The sequence below is a fragment of the Pongo abelii genome, chromosome 19, assembly GCF_028885655.2.
Source record: "Pongo abelii isolate AG06213 chromosome 19, NHGRI_mPonAbe1-v2.0_pri, whole genome shotgun sequence".
Taxonomy (NCBI): domain Eukaryota; kingdom Metazoa; phylum Chordata; class Mammalia; order Primates; family Hominidae; genus Pongo; species Pongo abelii.
In genome coordinates this window covers 26,108,962-26,128,602 of record NC_072004.2, presented here as the reverse complement: position 1 = coordinate 26,128,602, position 19,641 = coordinate 26,108,962, and the positions used below count along the sequence as shown (strand labels likewise).

Genomic DNA, 19,641 nt, shown 5'->3' with positions numbered 1-19,641 from the left:
CTGTGTTCTGGGGACTCCCGTTCAGATCCGATTTTGGCCCCCTCCCAGTGAGATAGGATGGGCTCACCACATCTGGTGAGGCAGGCAGGGCCTCGCTGCAGCACAGAATGATCCCCTAGGTCTCAAGGCGCAGCGTCAGCTGAACCTTCACTGATCCATCAGCCCTCTGCCTCCCTCCTCCTTCGAAAGAGCAGGGACCTGCCCCGCTTCTGAAAGCCCTGGGGCCCCGGAAAGCTGACCGCGCTTTACAGGACACGTGCGGGCAGGAACAGGGGCGAATCCGAGCTGGAGACCATGTGACCACGCGTGGCACTGGCGTATCCCACAGTACATGGTGTGAATGTGTGTCACCGGGGGCATATCGGGAGACGGCGAAAAAAACGGTGGTGTCCAGGTATGTGCCGGTGGAAGGGGGGAACAAGTGACCTTTCGGTCAAAGAAAAGGGAAATCAAAGAACACCTGTGATTCGGTGGGTGGGGGACTTGTGCCTGACCCAAGCCAGGTTTTCAAATGCCTATCAGAGGAGCAAAGAAGTTTCTGCAGAATTTGCCCCACACGCAACCCTCCTCCTCCCTGGTAGCCCTGACCCAACTTCCCCTGCACCCAGCCCCAGCCCCAGCCCCAGCCCAGTCCCTCTGGTTCCCTGACATTCGTTTCGGCCACAAGATCAAGGGACTCAGTCCACACAGGAGCAGGGGAGAGGATGTCCCTCAAGAATGAGACAGGAAATGCAGAGGAAATGCGACACCACCTATCCTAGAAGACAAGGCCAGTCACGGTCGCCTAGCGCTCATTCTAGGCAATCCACCCACCCATGAGGAGAAACCTGGAGAACAAGGAAGCTTCCCTGTCTGAGACACGTATGGAAGCCAAGAAATCCAGGGTCATGAGACCTGCCCAATGAAGCAGAAAGACGCTTGGAGAGAGATACAATCATGACACGGATCTGCAGGAAGTGTGTCCCTGACGCACTGGGAAATCATCTTTGCGCACACACACACACACACACACACACACACGGAGTCATACAGCAGAGGCATTGAAACACACCCCTCCAGGCAACCCCTGAGGCTGCGGGGTTCTGCTCTCGACGAGAACGACCCTCGGGTGAGAGAACAGCCCAGGGGCACGCAGGCCGACCTGTCCTCGAGATGACGGCGGCACGACTTTTGGGGAGACTCACCCCAACAGCGTCTGGGCAGGCCTGAGGCTGGGATGCCGTGCTGCTTCCCCCGGACTCCGCCTGGGGTTTCCTCATCCTGGTCGGCCCTTTGCGACTCCTGGCATCCGGAGACGTTCCCGTCGACCCCGTAGACATGTCAGGCCGGAGCCTCAGAGCCCCGCCACACAAGCACTGCCACGGAGCGCTCCTGCTTTGCCGAGCCTCAGGGACCGGTTTCTAAGACAACCGTGGGAAGCACTGTGATGGCAGAAGCCGCTCGCGCCTCGCGCATGCGCATTGGCGGGACCGAATCGCGCTCCGCTCCTGGCAGTCAGGCTGCGTCCCCTTTAAATAATGCCCCATCTGCGCGGCTGCAGCGAGACTCCCTCTGTAGCCTCAGCGGCGTGTGGATACGGGGTGCAGCTTGGGATGCCGTGGGACAGGGGGCCGCCGGTTCCCTGTCCCAGGGCCAAACCCCCAGCAGTCCCGCCCTCAGGATCTCCTTGAGCTGTCTTCCAACGAGGGAAGGGGAGCTTCAGGACGCCTGCTGTGTTCTGGGGACTCCCGTTCAGATCCGATTTTGGCCCCCTCCTAGTGAGATAGGATGGGCTCACCACATCTGGTGAGGCAGGCAGGGCCTCGATGCAGCACAGAATGATCCCATAGGTCTGAAGGCGCAGCGTCAGCTGAACCTTCACTGATCCATCAGCCCTCTGCCTCCCTCCTCCTTCGAAAGAGCAGGGGCCAGCCACGCCTCTAAAAGCCCTGGGGCCCCGGAAAGCCGACCGCGCTTTACAGGAGACGTGCGGGCAGGAACAGGGGCGAATCCGAGCTGGAGACCATGTGACCACGCGTGGCACTGGCGTATCCCACAGCACATGGTGTGAATGTGTGTCACCGGGGGCATATCGGGAGATGGCGAAACAAACGGTGGTGTCCAGGTATGTGCCAGTGGAAGGGGGGAACAAGTGACCTTTCGGTCAATGCCAAGGGAAATCAAAGAACACCTGGGATTCGGTGGGTGGGGGAGCTGTGCCTGACCCAAGCCAGGTTTTCAAATGCCTATCAGAGGAGCAAAGAAGTTTCTGCAGAATTCGCCCCACCCGCAACCCTCCTCCTCCCTGGTAGCCCTGACGCAACTTCCCCTGCACCCAGCCCCAGCCGAAGCCCCAGCCCCAGCCCCAGCCCCAGCCCCAGCCCCAGCCCCAGCCCAGTCCCTCTGGTTCCCTGACATTCGTTTCGGCCACAAGATCAAGGGAGTCAGTCCACACTGGAGCAGGGGAGAGGATGTCCCTCAAGAATGAGACAGGAAGTGCAGAGGAAATGCGACACCACCTATCCTAGAAGACAAGGCCAGTCACGGTCGCCTAGCGCTCATTCTAGGCAATCCAGCCACCCATGAGGAGAAACCTGGAGAACAAGGAAGCTTCCCTGTCTGAGACACGTATGGAAGCCAAGAAATCCAGGGTCATGAGACCTGCCCAATGAAGCAGAAAGACGCTTGGAGAGAGATACAATCATGACGCATATCTGCAGGAAGTGTGTCCCTGACACACTGGGAAGTCATCTTTGCACAAAGGCACACACACACTAACCGACAGAGAGAGGGAAAGAAAGACACAGAGACTGAGAGACAGAGAGAGGAGAGAGAATGGGAGACACACACACACACACACACACACGGAGTCATACAGCAGAGGCATTGAAACACACCCCTCCAGGCAACCCCTGAGGCTGCGGGGTTCTGCTCTCGACGAGAACGACCCTCGGGTGAGAGAACAGCCCAGGGGCACGCAGGCCGACCTGTCCTCGAGATGACGGCGGCACGACTTTTGGGGAGACTCACCCCAACAGCGTCTGGGCAGTCCTGAGGCTGGGATGCCGTGCTGCTTCCCCCGGACTCCGCCTGGGGTTTCCTCATCCTGGTCGGCCCTTTGCGACTCCTGGCATCCGGAGACATTCCCGTCGTCCCCGTAGAGATGTCAGGCCGGAGCCTCAGAGCCCCGCCACCCAAGCACTGCCACGGAGGGCTCCTGCTTTGCCGAGCCTCAGGTACCGGTTTCTAAGACAACCGTGGGAAGCACTGTGACGGCAGAAGCCGCTCGCGCCTCGCGCATGCGCATTGGCCGGACCGACTCGCGCTCCGCTCCTGGCAGTCAGGCTGCGTCCCCTTTAAATAATGCCCCCTCTGCGCGGCTGCAGCGAGACTCCCCCTGCCGCCTCAGCGGCGTGTGGATACGGGGTGCAGCTTGGGACGCCGTGGGACAGGGGGCAGCCGGTTCCGTGTCCCAGGGCCAAACCTCCAGCAGTCCCGCCCTCAGGATCTCCTTGAGCCGTCTTCCAACGAGGGAAGGGGAGCTTCAGGACGCCTGCTGTGTTCTGGGGACTCCCGTTCATATCCGATTTTGGCCCCCTCCCAGTGAGATAGGATGGGCTCACCACATCTGGTGAGGCAGGCAGGGCCTCGCTGCAGCACAGAATGATCCCCTAGGTCTCAAGGCGCAGCATCAGCTGAACCTTCACTGATCCATCAGCCCTCTGCCTCCCTCCTCCTTCGAAAGAGCAGGGACCTGCCCCGCTTCTGAAAGCCCTGGGGCCCCGGAAAGCTGACCGCGCTTTACAGGACACGTGCGGGCAGGAACAGGGGCGAATCCGAGCTGGAGACCATGTGACCACGCGTGGCACTGGCGTATCCCACAGTACATGGTGTGAATGTGTGTCACCGGGGGCATATCGGGAGACGGCGAAAAAAACGGTGGTGTCCAGGTATGTGCCGGTGGAAGGGGGGAACAAGTGACCTTTCGGTCAAAGAAAAGGGAAATCAAAGAACACCTGTGATTCGGTGGGTGGGGGACTTGTGCCTGACCCAAGCCAGGTTTTCAAATGCCTATCAGAGGAGCAAAGAAGTTTCTGCAGAATTTGCCCCACACGCAACCCTCCTCCTCCCTGGTAGCCCTGACCCAACTTCCCCTGCACCCAGCCCCAGCCCCAGCCCCAGCCCAGTCCCTCTGGTTCCCTGACATTCGTTTCGGCCACAAGATCAAGAGAGTCAGTCCACACTGGAGCAGGGGAGAGGATGTCCCTCAAGATTGAGACAGGAAGTGCAGAGGAAATGCGACACCACCTATCCTAGAAGACAAGGCCAGTCACGGTCGCCTAGCGCTCATTCTAGGCAATCCACCCACCCATGAGGAGAAACCTGGAGAACAAGGAAGCTTCCCTGTCTGAGACACGTATGGAAGCCAAGAAATCCAGGGTCATGAGACCTGCCCAATGAAGCAGAAAGACGCTTGGAGAGAGATACAATCATGACGCATATCTGCAGGAAGTGTGTCCCTGACACACTGGGAAGTCATCTTTGCACAAAGGCACACACACACTAACCGACAGAGAGAGGGAAAGAAAGACACAGAGACTGAGAGACAGAGAGAGAAGAGAGAATGGGAGACACACACACACACACACACACACACGGAGTCATACAGCAGAGGCATTGAAACACACCCCTCCAGGCAACCCCTGAGGCTGCGGGGTTCTGCTCTCGACGAGAACGACCCTCGGGTGAGAGAACAGCCCAGGGGCACACAGGCCGACCTGTCCTCGAGATGACGGCGGCACGACTTTTGGGGAGACTCACCCCAACAGCGTCTGGGCAGGCCTGAGGCTGGGATGCCGTGCTGCATCCCCCGGACTCCGCCTGGGGTTTCCTCATCCTGGTCGGCCCTTTGCGACTCCTGGCATCCGGAGACGTTCCCGTCGTCCCCGTAGAGATGTCAGGCCGGAGCCTCAGAGCCCCGCCACCCAAGCACTGCCACGGAGGGCTCCTGCTTTGCCGAGCCTCAGGGACCGGTTTCTAAGACAACCGTGGGAAGCACTGTGACGGCAGAAGCCGCTCGCGCCTCGCGCATGCGCATTGGCCGGACCGACTCGCGCTCCGCTCCTGGCAGTCAGGCTGCGTCCCCTTTAAATAATGCCCCCTCTGCGCGGCTGCAGCGAGACTCCCCCTGCAGCCTCAGCGGCGTGTGGATACGGGGTGCAGCTTGGGACGCCGTGGGACAGGGGGCAGCCGGTTCCGTGTCCCAGGGTCAAACCTCCAGCAGTCCCGCCCTCAGGATCTCCTTGAGCCGTCTTCCAACGAGGGAAGGGGAGCTTCAGGACGCCTGCTGTGTTCTGGGAACTCCCGTTCAGATCCGATTTTGGCCCCCTCCCAGTGAGATAGGATGGGCTCACCACATCTGGTGAGGCAGGCAGGGCCTCGATGCAGCACGCCTGCTGTGTTCTGGGGACTCCCGTTCAGATCCGATTTTGGCCCCCTCCCAGTGAGATAGGATGGGCTCACCACATCTGGTGAGGCAGGCAGGGCCTCGCTGCAGCACAGAATGATCCCCTAGGTCTCAAGGCGCAGCGTCAGCTGAACCTTCACTGATCCATCAGCCCTCTGCCTCCCTCCTCCTTCGAAAGAGCAGGGACCTGCCCCGCTTCTGAAAGCCCTGGGGCCCCGGAAAGCTGACCGCGCTTTACAGGACACGTGCGGGCAGGAACAGGGGCGAATCCGAGCTGGAGACCATGTGACCACGCGTGGCACTGGCGTATCCCACAGCACATGGTGTGAATGTGTGTCACCGGGGGCTTATCGGGAGACGGCGAAAAAAACCGTGGTGTCCAGGTATGTGCCGGTGGAAGGGGGGAACAAGTGACCTTTCGGTCAAAGCCAAGGGAAATCAAAGAACACCTGTGATTCGGTGGGTGGGGGACTTGTGCCTGACCCAAGCCAGGTTTTCAAATGCCTATCAGAGGAGCAAAGAAGTTTCTGAAGAATTCGCCCCACCCGCAACCCTCCTCCTCCCTGGTAGCCCTGACCCAACTTCCCCTGCACCCAGCCCCAGCCCCAGCCCCAGCCCCAGCCCCAGCCCCAGCCCAGTCCCTCTGGTTCCCTGACATTCGTTTCGGCCACAAGATCAAGGGACTCAGTCCACACAGGAGCAGGGGAGAGGATGTCCCTCAAGAATGAGACAGGAAGTGCAGAGGAAATGCGACACCACCTATCCTAGAAGACAAGGCCAGTCACGGTCGCCTAGCGCTCATTCTAGGCAATCCAGCCACCCATGAGGAGAAACCTGGAGAACAAGGAAGCTTCCCTGTCTGAGACACGTATGGAAGCCAAGAAATCCAGGGTCATGAGACCTGCCCAATGAAGCAGAAAGACGCTTGGAGAGAGATACAATCATGACGCGGATCTGCAGGAAGTGTGTCCCTGACGCACTGGGAAATCATCTTTGCGCACACACACACACACACACACACACACACACGGAGTCATACAGCAGAGGCATTGAAACACACCCCTCCAGGCAACCCCTGAGGCTGCGGGGTTCTGCTCTCGACGAGAACGACCCTCGGGTGAGAGAACAGCCCAGGGGCACGCAGGCCGACCTGTCCTCGAGATGACGGCGGCACGACTTTTGGGGAGACTCACCCCAACAGCGTCTGGGCAGTCCTGAGGCTGGGATGCCGTGCTGCTTCCCCCGGACTCCGCCTGGGGTTTCCTCATCCTGGTCGGCCCTTTGCGACTCCTGGCATCCGGAGACATTCCCGTCGTCCCCGTAGAGATGTCAGGCCGGAGCCTCAGAGCCCCGCCACCCAAGCACTGCCACGGAGGGCTCCTGCTTTGCCGAGCCTCAGGTACCGGTTTCTAAGACAACCGTGGGAAGCACTGTGACGGCAGAAGCCGCTCGCGCCTCGCGCATGCGCATTGGCCGGACCGACTCGCGCTCCGCTCCTGGCAGTCAGGCTGCGTCCCCTTTAAATAATGCCCCCTCTGCGCGGCTGCAGCGAGACTCCCCCTGCCGCCTCAGCGGCGTGTGGATACGGGGTGCAGCTTGGGACGCCGTGGGACAGGGGGCAGCCGGTTCCGTGTCCCAGGGCCAAACCTCCAGCAGTCCCGCCCTCAGGATCTCCTTGAGCCGTCTTCCAACGAGGGAAGGGGAGCTTCAGGACGCCTGCTGTGTTCTGGGGACTCCCGTTCAGATCCGATTTTGGCCCCCTCCCAGTGAGATAGGATGGGCTCACCACATCTGGTGAGGCAGGCAGGGCCTCGCTGCAGCACAGAATGATCCCCTAGGTCTCAAGGCGCAGCGTCAGCTGAACCTTCACTGATCCATCAGCCCTCTGCCTCCCTCCTCCTTCGAAAGAGCAGGGACCTGCCCCGCTTCTGAAAGCCCTGGGGCCCCGGAAAGCTGACCGCGCTTTACAGGACACGTGCGGGCAGGAACAGGGGCGAATCCGAGCTGGAGACCATGTGACCACGCGTGGCACTGGCGTATCCCACAGTACATGGTGTGAATGTGTGTCACCGGGGGCATATCGGGAGACGGCGAAAAAAACGGTGGTGTCCAGGTATGTGCCGGTGGAAGGGGGGAACAAGTGACCTTTCGGTCAAAGAAAAGGGAAATCAAAGAACACCTGTGATTCGGTGGGTGGGGGACTTGTGCCTGACCCAAGCCAGGTTTTCAAATGCCTATCAGAGGAGCAAAGAAGTTTCTGCAGAATTTGCCCCACACGCAACCCTCCTCCTCCCTGGTAGCCCTGACCCAACTTCCCCTGCACCCAGCCCCAGCCCCAGCCCCAGCCCAGTCCCTCTGGTTCCCTGACATTCGTTTCGGCCACAAGATCAAGGGACTCAGTCCACACAGGAGCAGGGGAGAGGATGTCCCTCAAGAATGAGACAGGAAATGCAGAGGAAATGCGACACCACCTATCCTAGAAGACAAGGCCAGTCACGGTCGCCTAGCGCTCATTCTAGGCAATCCACCCACCCATGAGGAGAAACCTGGAGAACAAGGAAGCTTCCCTGTCTGAGACACGTATGGAAGCCAAGAAATCCAGGGTCATGAGACCTGCCCAATGAAGCAGAAAGACGCTTGGAGAGAGATACAATCATGACACGGATCTGCAGGAAGTGTGTCCCTGACGCACTGGGAAATCATCTTTGCGCACACACACACACACACACACACACACACGGAGTCATACAGCAGAGGCATTGAAACACACCCCTCCAGGCAACCCCTGAGGCTGCGGGGTTCTGCTCTCGACGAGAACGACCCTCGGGTGAGAGAACAGCCCAGGGGCACGCAGGCCGACCTGTCCTCGAGATGACGGCGGCACGACTTTTGGGGAGACTCACCCCAACAGCGTCTGGGCAGGCCTGAGGCTGGGATGCCGTGCTGCTTCCCCCGGACTCCGCCTGGGGTTTCCTCATCCTGGTCGGCCCTTTGCGACTCCTGGCATCCGGAGACGTTCCCGTCGACCCCGTAGACATGTCAGGCCGGAGCCTCAGAGCCCCGCCACACAAGCACTGCCACGGAGCGCTCCTGCTTTGCCGAGCCTCAGGGACCGGTTTCTAAGACAACCGTGGGAAGCACTGTGATGGCAGAAGCCGCTCGCGCCTCGCGCATGCGCATTGGCGGGACCGAATCGCGCTCCGCTCCTGGCAGTCAGGCTGCGTCCCCTTTAAATAATGCCCCATCTGCGCGGCTGCAGCGAGACTCCCTCTGTAGCCTCAGCGGCGTGTGGATACGGGGTGCAGCTTGGGATGCCGTGGGACAGGGGGCCGCCGGTTCCCTGTCCCAGGGCCAAACCCCCAGCAGTCCCGCCCTCAGGATCTCCTTGAGCTGTCTTCCAACGAGGGAAGGGGAGCTTCAGGACGCCTGCTGTGTTCTGGGGACTCCCGTTCAGATCCGATTTTGGCCCCCTCCTAGTGAGATAGGATGGGCTCACCACATCTGGTGAGGCAGGCAGGGCCTCGATGCAGCACAGAATGATCCCATAGGTCTGAAGGCGCAGCGTCAGCTGAACCTTCACTGATCCATCAGCCCTCTGCCTCCCTCCTCCTTCGAAAGAGCAGGGGCCAGCCACGCCTCTAAAAGCCCTGGGGCCCCGGAAAGCCGACCGCGCTTTACAGGAGACGTGCGGGCAGGAACAGGGGCGAATCCGAGCTGGAGACCATGTGACCACGCGTGGCACTGGCGTATCCCACAGCACATGGTGTGAATGTGTGTCACCGGGGGCATATCGGGAGATGGCGAAACAAACGGTGGTGTCCAGGTATGTGCCAGTGGAAGGGGGGAACAAGTGACCTTTCGGTCAATGCCAAGGGAAATCAAAGAACACCTGGGATTCGGTGGGTGGGGGAGCTGTGCCTGACCCAAGCCAGGTTTTCAAATGCCTATCAGAGGAGCAAAGAAGTTTCTGCAGAATTCGCCCCACCCGCAACCCTCCTCCTCCCTGGTAGCCCTGACGCAACTTCCCCTGCACCCAGCCCCAGCCGAAGCCCCAGCCCCAGCCCCAGCCCCAGCCCCAGCCCCAGCCCCAGCCCAGTCCCTCTGGTTCCCTGACATTCGTTTCGGCCACAAGATCAAGGGAGTCAGTCCACACTGGAGCAGGGGAGAGGATGTCCCTCAAGAATGAGACAGGAAGTGCAGAGGAAATGCGACACCACCTATCCTAGAAGACAAGGCCAGTCACGGTCGCCTAGCGCTCATTCTAGGCAATCCAGCCACCCATGAGGAGAAACCTGGAGAACAAGGAAGCTTCCCTGTCTGAGACACGTATGGAAGCCAAGAAATCCAGGGTCATGAGACCTGCCCAATGAAGCAGAAAGACGCTTGGAGAGAGATACAATCATGACGCATATCTGCAGGAAGTGTGTCCCTGACACACTGGGAAGTCATCTTTGCACAAAGGCACACACACACTAACCGACAGAGAGAGGGAAAGAAAGACACAGAGACTGAGAGACAGAGAGAGGAGAGAGAATGGGAGACACACACACACACACACACACACGGAGTCATACAGCAGAGGCATTGAAACACACCCCTCCAGGCAACCCCTGAGGCTGCGGGGTTCTGCTCTCGACGAGAACGACCCTCGGGTGAGAGAACAGCCCAGGGGCACGCAGGCCGACCTGTCCTCGAGATGACGGCGGCACGACTTTTGGGGAGACTCACTCCAACAGCGTCTGGGCAGTCCTGAGGCTGGGATGCCGTGCTGCTTCCCCCGGACTCCGCCTGGGGTTTCCTCATCCTGGTCGGCCCTTTGCGACTCCTGGCATCCGGAGACATTCCCGTCGTCCCCGTAGAGATGTCAGGCCGGAGCCTCAGAGCCCCGCCACCCAAGCACTGCCACGGAGGGCTCCTGCTTTGCCGAGCCTCAGGTACCGGTTTCTAAGACAACCGTGGGAAGCACTGTGACGGCAGAAGCCGCTCGCGCCTCGCGCATGCGCATTGGCCGGACCGACTCGCGCTCCGCTCCTGGCAGTCAGGCTGCGTCCCCTTTAAATAATGCCCCCTCTGCGCGGCTGCAGCGAGACTCCCCCTGCCGCCTCAGCGGCGTGTGGATACGGGGTGCAGCTTGGGACGCCGTGGGACAGGGGGCAGCCGGTTCCGTGTCCCAGGGCCAAACCTCCAGCAGTCCCGCCCTCAGGATCTCCTTGAGCCGTCTTCCAACGAGGGAAGGGGAGCTTCAGGACGCCTGCTGTGTTCTGGGGACTCCCGTTCAGATCCGATTTTGGCCCCCTCCCAGTGAGATAGGATGGGCTCACCACATCTGGTGAGGCAGGCAGGGCCTCGCTGCAGCACAGAATGATCCCCTAGGTCTCAAGGCGCAGCATCAGCTGAACCTTCACTGATCCATCAGCCCTCTGCCTCCCTCCTCCTTCGAAAGAGCAGGGACCTGCCCCGCTTCTGAAAGCCCTGGGGCCCCGGAAAGCTGACCGCGCTTTACAGGACACGTGCGGGCAGGAACAGGGGCGAATCCGAGCTGGAGACCATGTGACCACGCGTGGCACTGGCGTATCCCACAGTACATGGTGTGAATGTGTGTCACCGGGGGCATATCGGGAGACGGCGAAAAAAACGGTGGTGTCCAGGTATGTGCCGGTGGAAGGGGGGAACAAGTGACCTTTCGGTCAAAGAAAAGGGAAATCAAAGAACACCTGTGATTCGGTGGGTGGGGGACTTGTGCCTGACCCAAGCCAGGTTTTCAAATGCCTATCAGAGGAGCAAAGAAGTTTCTGCAGAATTTGCCCCACACGCAACCCTCCTCCTCCCTGGTAGCCCTGACCCAACTTCCCCTGCACCCAGCCCCAGCCCCAGCCCGAGCCCCAGCCCCAGCCCCAGCCCCAGCCCAGTCCCTCTGGTTCCCTGACATTCGTTTCGGCCACAAGATCAAGGGACTCAGTCCACACAGGAGCAGGGGAGAGGATGTCCCTCAAGAATGAGACAGGAAATGCAGAGGAAATGCGACACCACCTATCCTAGAAGACAAGGCCAGTCACGGTCGCCTAGCGCTCATTCTAGGAAATCCACCCACCCATGAGGAGAAACCTGGAGAACAAGGAAGCTTCCCTGTCTGAGACACGTATGGAAGCCAAGAAATCCAGGGTCATGAGACCTGCCCAATGAAGCAGAAAGACGCTTGGAGAGAGATACAATCATGACACGGATCTGCAGGAAGTGTGTCCCTGACGCACTGGGAAATCATCTTTGCACACACACACACACACACACACACACGGAGTCATACAGCAGAGGCATTGAAACACACCCCTCCAGGCAACCCCTGAGGCTGCGGGGTTCTGCTCTCGACGAGAACGACCCTCGGGTGAGAGAACAGCCCAGGGGCACACAGGCCGACCTGTCCTCGAGATGACGGCGGCACGACTTTTGGGGAGACTCACCCCAACAGCGTCTGGGCAGGCCTGAGGCTGGGATGCCGTGCTGCTTCCCCCGGACTCCGCCTGGGGTTTCCTCATCCTGGTCGGCCCTTTGCGACTCCTGGCATCCGGAGACGTTCCCGTCGACCCCGTAGAGATGTCAGGCCGGAGCCTCAGAGCCCCGCCACCCAAGCACTGCCACGGAGGGCTCCTGCTTTGCCGAGCCTCAGGGACCGGTTTCTAAGACAACCGTGGGAAGCACTGTGACGGCAGAAGCCGCTCGCGCCTCGCGCATGCGCATTGGCCGGACCGACTCGCGCTCCGCTCCTGGCAGTCAGGCTGCGTCCCCTTTAAATAATGCCCCCTCTGCGCGGCTGCAGCGAGACTCCCCCTGCAGCCTCAGCGGCGTGTGGATACGGGGTGCAGCTTGGGACGCCGTGGGACAGGGGGCAGCCGGTTCCGTGTCCCAGGGCCAAACCTCCAGCAGTCCCGCCCTCAGGATCTCCTTGAGCCGACTTCCACCGAGGGAAGGGGAGCTTTAGGACGCCTGCTGTGTTCTGGGGACTCCCGTTCAGATCCGATTTTGGCCCCCTCCCAGTGAGATAGGATGGGCTCACCACATCTGGTGAGGCAGGCAGGGCCTCGCTGCAGCACAGAATGATCCCCTAGGTCTCAAAGCGCAGCGTCAGCTGAACCTTCACTGATCTATCAGCCCTCTGCCTCCCTCCTCCTTCGAAAGAGCAGGGACCTGCCCCGCTTCTAAAAGCCCTGGAGCCCCGGAAAGCCGACCGCGCTTTACAGGACACGTGCGGGCAGGAACAGGGGCGAATCCGAGGTGGAGACCATGTGACCACGCGTGGCACTGGCGTATCCCACAGCACATGGTGTGAATGTGTGTCACCGGGGGCATATCGGGAGACGGCGAAAAAAACGGTGGTGTCCAGGTATGTGCCGGTGGAAGGGGGGAACAAGTGACCTTTCGGTCAAAGCCAAGGGAAATCAAAGAACACCTGAGATTCGGTGGGTGGGGGACTTGTGCCTGACCCAAGCCAGGTTTTCAAATGCCTATCAGAGGAGCAAAGAAGTTTCTGCAGAATTCGCCCCACCCGCAACCCTCCTCCTCCCTGGTAGCCCTGACCCAACTTCCCCTGCACCCAGCCCCAGCCCCAGCCCCAGCCCCAGCCCCATCCCCAGCCCCAGCCCAGTCCCTCTGGTTCCCTGACATTCGTTTCGGCCAAAAGATCAAGGGACTCAGTCCACACAGGAGCAGGGGAGAGGATGTCCCTCAAGAATGAGACAGGAAATGCAGAGGAAATGCGACACCACCTATCCTAGAAGACAAGGCCAGTCACGGTCGCCTAGCGCTCATTCTAGGAAATCCACCCACCCATGAGGAGAAACCTGGAGAACAAGGAAGCTTCCCTGTCTGAGACACGTATGGAAGCCAAGAAATCCAGGGTCATGAGACCTGCCCAATGAAGCAGAAAGACGCTTGGAGAGAGATACAATCATGACACGGATCTGCAGGAAGTGTGTCCCTGACGCACTGGGAAATCATCTTTGCACACACACACACACACACACACACGGAGTCATACAGCAGAGGCATTGAAACACACCCCTCCAGGCAACCCCTGAGGCTGCGGGGTTCTGCTCTCGACGAGAACGACCCTCGGGTGAGAGAACAGCCCAGGGGCACGCAGGCCGACCTGTCCTCGAGATGACGGCGGCACGACTTTTGGGGAGACTCACCCCAACAGCGTCTGGGCAGGCCTGAGGCTGGGATGCCGTGCTGCTTCCCCCGGACTCCGCCTGGGGTTTCCTCATCCTGGTCGGCCCTTTGCGACTCCTGGCATCCGGAGACGTTCCCGTCGACCCCGTAGAGATGTCAGGCCGGAGCCTCAGAGCCCCGCCACCCAAGCACTGCCACGGAGGGCTCCTGCTTTGCCGAGCCTCAGGGACCGGTTTCTAAGACAATCGTGGGAAGCACTGTGACAGCAGAAGCCGCTCGCCCCTCGCGCATGCGCATTGGCCGGACCGACTCGCGCTCAGCTCCTGGCAGTCAGGCTGCGTCCCCTTTAAATAATGCCCCCTCTGCGCGGCTGCAGCGAGGCCCCAGCTGCAGCCGCGGCGGCGTGTGGATACGGGGTGCAGCTTGGGACGCCGTGGGAGAGGGGGCCGCCGGTTCCCTGTCCCAGGGCCAAACCCCCAGCAGTCCCGCCCTCAGGATCTCCTTGAGCCGACTTCCACCGAGGGAAGGGGAGCTTTAGGACGCCTGCTGTGTTCTGGGGACTCCCGTTCAGATGCGATTTTGGCCCCCTCCCAGTGAGATAGGATGGGCTCACCACATCTGGTGAGGCAGGCAGGGCCTCGCTGCAGCACAGAATGATCCCCTAGGTCTCAAGGCGCAGCGTCAGCTGAACCTTCACTGATCCATCAGCCCTCTGCCTCCCTCCTCCTTCGAAAGAGCAGGGACCTGCCCCGCTTCTGAAAGCCCTGGGGCCCCGGAAAGCCGACCGCGCTTTACAGGACACGTGCGGGCAGGAACAGGGGCGAATCCGAGCTGGAGACCATGTGACCACGCGTGGCACTGGCGTATCCCACAGCACATGGTGTGAATGTGTGTCACCGGGGGCATATCGGGAGACGGCGAAACAAACGGTGGTGTCCAGGTATGTGCCAGTGGAACGGGGGAACAAGTGACCTTTCGGTCCATGCCAAGGAAAATCAAAGAACACCTGGGATTCGGTGGATGGGGGACCTGTGCCTGACCCAAGCCAGGTTTTCAAATGCCTATCAGAGGAGCAAAGAAGTTTCTGCAGAATTCGCCCCACCCGCAACCCTCCTCCTCCCTGGTAGCCCTGACGCAACTTCCCCTGCACCCAGCCCCAGCCGCAGCCCCAGCCCCAGCCCCAGCCCCAGCCCCAGCCCCAGCCCCAGCCCAGTCCCTCTGGTTCCCTGACATTCGTTTCGGCCACAAGATCAAGGGAGTCAGTCCACACTGGAGCAGGGGAGAGGATGTCCCTCAAGAATGAGACAGGAAGTGCAGAGGAAATGCGACACCACCTATCCTAGAAGACAAGGCCAGTCACGGTCGCCTAGCGCTCATTCTAGGCAATCCAGCCACCCATGAGGAGAAACCTGGAGAACAAGGAAGCTTCCCTGTCTGAGACACGTATGGAAGCCAAGAAATCCAGGGTCATGAGACCTGCCCAATGAAGCAGAAAGACGCTTGGAGAGAGATACAATCATGACGCGGATCTGCAGGAAGTGTGTCCCTGACGCACTGGGAAATCATCTTTGCACACACACACACACACACACACACACACACGGAGTCATACAGCGGAGGCATTGAAACACACCCCTCCAGGCAACCCCTGAGGCTGCGGGGTTCTGCTCTCGACGAGAACGACCCTCGGGTGAGAGCAGCCCAGGGGCAGGCAGGCCGACCTGTCCTCGAGATGACGGCGGCACGACTTTTGGGGAGACTCACCCCAACAGCGTCTGGGCAGGCCTGAGGCTGGGATGCCGTGCTGCTTCCCCCGGACTCCGCCTGGGGTTTCCTCATCCTGGTCGGCCCTTTGCGACTCCTGGCATCCGGAGACGTTCCCGTCGACCCCGTAGAGATGTCAGGCCGGAGCCTCAGACCCCCGCCACCCAAGCACTGCCACGGAGGGCTCCTGCTTTGCCGAGCCTCAGGGACCGGTTTCTAAGACAACCGTGGGAAGCACTGTGACGGCAGAAGCCGCTCGCCCCTCGCGCATGCGCATTGGCTGGACCGACTCGCGCTCCGCTCCTGGCAGTCAGGCTGCGTCCCCTTTAAATAATGCCCCCTCTGCGCGGCTGCAGCGAGGCCCCAGCTGCAGCCGCGGCGGCGTGTGGATACGGGGTGCAGCTTGGGACGCCGTGGGAGAGGGGGCCGCCGGTTCCCTGTCCCAGGGCCAAACCCCCAGCAGTCCCGCCCTCAGGATCTCCTTGAGCCGACTTCCACCGAGGGAAGGGGAGCTTTAGGACGCCTGCTGTGTTCTGGGGACTCCCGTTCAGATCCGATTTTGGCCCCCTCCCAGTGAGATAGGATGGGCTCACCACATCTGGTGAGGCAGGCAGGGCCTCGCTGCAGCACAGAATGATCCCCTAGGTCTCAAGGCGCAGCGTCAGCTGAACCTTCACTGATCCATCAGCCCTCTGCCTCCCTCCTCCTTCGAAAGAGCAGGGACCTGCCCCGCTTCTGAAAGCCCTGGGGCCCCGGAAAGCTGACCGCGCTTTACAGGACACGTGCGGGCAGGAACAGGGGCGAATCCGAGCTGGAGACCATGTGACCACGCGTGGCACTGGCGTATCCCACAGCACATGGTGTGAATGTGTGTCACCGGGGGCTTATCGGGAGACGGCGAAAAAAACGGTGGTGTCCAGGTATGTGCCGGTGGAAGGGGGGAACAAGTGACCTTTCTGTCAAAGCCAAGGGAAATCAAAGAACACCTGTGATTCGGTGGGTGGGGGACTTGTGCCTGACCCAAGCCAGGTTTTCAAATGCCTATCAGAGGAGCAAAGAAGTTTCTGCAGAATTCGCCCCATCCGCAACCCTCCTCCTCCCTGGTAGCCCTGACCCAACTTCCCCTGCACCCAGCCCCAGCCCCAGCCCCAGCCCCAGCCCCAGCCCCAGCCCCAGCCCCAGCCCCAGCCCAGTCCCTCTGGTTCCCTGACATTCGTTTCGGCCACAAGATCAAGGGACTCAGTCCACACAGGAGCAGGGGAGAGGATGTCCCTCAAGAATGAGACAGGAAATGCAGAGGAAATGCGACACCACCTATCCTAGAAGACAAGGCCAGTCACGGTCGCCTAGCGCTCATTCTAGGCAATCCACCCACCCATGAGGAGAAACCTGGAGAACAAGGAAGCTTCCCTGTCTGAGACACGTATGGAAGCCAAGAAATCCAGGGTCATGAGACCTGCCCAATGAAGCAGAAAGACGCTTGGAGAGAGATACAATCATGACACGGATCTGCAGGAAGTGTGTCCCTGACGCACTGGGAAGTCATCTTTGCACAAGGGCACACACACACTAACCGACAGAGAGAGGGAAAGAAAGACACAGAGACAGAGAGGCAGAGAACAGAGAATGGGAGACACACACACTCACACACACACACACACACACAGACAGAGTCATGCAGCAAAGGCATTGAATCACACCCCTCCAGGCAAACCCTGAGGCTGTGGGATTCTGCTGTCGACGAGAACGACCCTCGGGTGAGAGAACAGCCCAGGGGCACGCAGGCCGACCTGTCCTCGAGATGACGGCGGCACGACCTTTGGGGAGACTCACCCCAACAGCGTCCGGGCAACCCTGAGGCTCGGATGCCGTGCTGCTTCCCCCGGACTCCGCCTGGGGTTTCCTCATCCTGGTCGGCCCTTTGCAACTCCTGGCATCTGGAAACGCCTGCCTAGCCACAAACTTCCTCTCTGGGAAGGGAAGGCATCCCACTGCAGAACAGGCACGACTCAGGAGCTGGGCCAGATTCCAAGCACTCCCGTGGTCTCCTGGGTTAGGCTCTGTAATGTGGCGATAAAGGAGCGCTGTGCTCTGAGTGGGGCTGTGGCAGGCGTGTCCCAGACACCTCCAACGTGCCCCCACATCCACATTGACAGCAGGGCAGGCCAGGGCGGCTCCCTGGGCAGACCTCTCACACTAGCACGCCGGTGCAGGCTCAGCATTCAGCAGTCGCCAATCTCAGGCCTGTTACTGGGCAGCTCAGTTCCCTTTTGGGCACTCCTAACTGAAAACACGGGGGCCCAAGCCCAGAGGAAAAGAGGAGGTCCTGTTGATTTTATCTGATGCCACCCAAGCCAGCTGGCCACAGAGGCGGCCAGAGAGCTTGCTAACAACATGTCAGACCATCACTGAACTCTTCCCCAAAAAGAAGTCGGTAAGTTAAGACTCCTCCATCTTGCAAACCAATAAAGGCATTCCTGGACAAATCCTGAGTGACATTCCTTCTTGCCAGGTTAAAGCATCCGTTCTGCTGATTATTCCACTCCATTACGCCCTCTCCTCCTGGCTAGCACCAGCTCTTTCCTTCTGGAAATCTTGGTGATTAGGTAAATCTCAGCAGGCACACAGTTCAGTTTCAGGTTTTTGTAGCATTACAGAAGCCATACACATGCACACATGCACACACACACTCACCACACAGGCACAGACACATGCACACATACGCACGCACACACCCAAGCACACACAAAAGCTCTCTGCTTACCTTCCTTCAAAACAGCCCAGCGGCTCTCTCAGTCTGCACCTCTGAGCCCAGTTTTCCTTGACACAGGCTTTCACAGCAGGACAGTGGCATGCCAGGGGAGAGCGGGGGCATGCCACCTCCCTCCCAGGCACCTGGCCTCCCACTAGCGTAGAAGGTAAAAGATCTCCTTGGCTATGTAGGGACTTTGATTCCACCAAAAAGGCCAGGGCAATGTAAACACGAGGGTGGGGTTTGGTGCACTCAGGTTGAGTGAAATTTGAACTCCGGAGGCTGAGGAGGTGGAGAAAGGAGCTCCTCCTGGGAGTCCCTCACCAGGTGTCTGTGTTCACTCCTGAGCATTCTGCACTGATGTCCAGGAGCCAGCACCAACCCACGCAGCTTACAAAGCACAGTTTCAGCCTCCTTTTGCTTTCTTCAAGGTAACCAGGTGGAAAATCTTTGCCACACACGCTCCATCTCCCGGGAGCTGTCTCTCTGTCTTTTGTGCGGGATGTGGCTAAGAGTACAGCGTGAATGTTCACTGCACACAGCATATTTTGTGGGTTAGCCCAGACCTCCACGTTCTGTGTGCAGTGTAGCAGATCCTTTTCATCTCAGCCTCTTTACATTCAGTGTAGGTTGGCTTCAGCCAGTGGCTTACTCTTTGCTTTGGCTCAACATGGGCCACAACACCAACCACACTTTTACTCTTTAAATAAACAGAATATGACACAGCAAACAAGCAAAAGCCCATTCTGATGCCTTCAGGTTCCCAGAGCACAATGGAAACCCTTTTAAAAATCACCAATCAGCCATCCAGGGGAGACAGGACATACCTGGGCTGTAAGCGCACGCAGAGGGTAACAAGTCTTTTAAATCACCTGAGATGGCCACATTGGCATATGTCGCTTACAGGAGGTTAAGGTAAAACTCAGCGCACCCTTGGGAGAAACAATCTCTTTTATGATGAGACATAATGCACTTATTGTGCAAAAAGTTCTATTAAATTTGGTATTCTTTAAAGGGTATTGGCTAACCCACCTTCCTATCAAGAGAACAGAAATTATTGTTACCATTCTGCAAATGACGTGATCGCTGCAATAAAGGCAGTGACTAATTTATCACAAAATAGTTTGCTTTAACGAATACACATCAAAAGAAAAGAGATTAGAAGTAGTGAATACAACGCAATGTATGTCCGAATCTCTCCTGAGCACCGGGGTCTTGCCAAACTGTAGCGAACTGTATGTCTAGATATGGCTAGGGGGTCCCAGCCTCCTACAGGATACAAATCTTAAAATCACACCATTGCATTGCAAAATTGTGCAAGAAAAACAACGGCCAAGGTACCTTTATCCATTTCTAATGGAAAGAGGCGGCAGGATTAGTTGTATGTTCAAAAGGAGTGTCTCCTTTCATGTTGTTCTGGGTTGGGCTTGATTTGGGTGGGGCTGGGGTTTTTGTTGTTTTGTTTTTCGGTGGCTGAGGGCAAATTTTCTTCATGTGGATGACAGCTTTGTAA

The 19,641-nt window shown here is 59.0% G+C and overlaps 1 protein-coding gene across 5 annotated transcripts in view; it reads right to left on the bottom strand.

Annotated features, from left to right (window-relative positions):
- LOC129051245 (protein FAM182B-like) overlaps nt 1-16,831 on the bottom strand; it is a 272,890-nt gene extending 256,059 nt beyond the window's left edge. For 4 of the 5 annotated variants that reach the window (XR_010138133.1, XR_010138126.1, XR_010138129.1 and 1 more), the window contains exon 1: nt 15,377-16,831. Coding sequence is in view for 2 of the 5 variants with exons in the window: in XM_063718480.1 (XP_063574550.1) it covers nt 15,377-15,451 (75 nt within the window). In the remaining 3 variants the exon portion in view is untranslated. Of the gene's footprint in view, nt 1-11,904; nt 12,132-15,376 lie in introns of those variants that run through there. The other variant, XM_063718482.1, reaches the window with a different exon arrangement.
- Between the last annotated feature and the right edge of the window lie 2,810 nt (nt 16,832-19,641).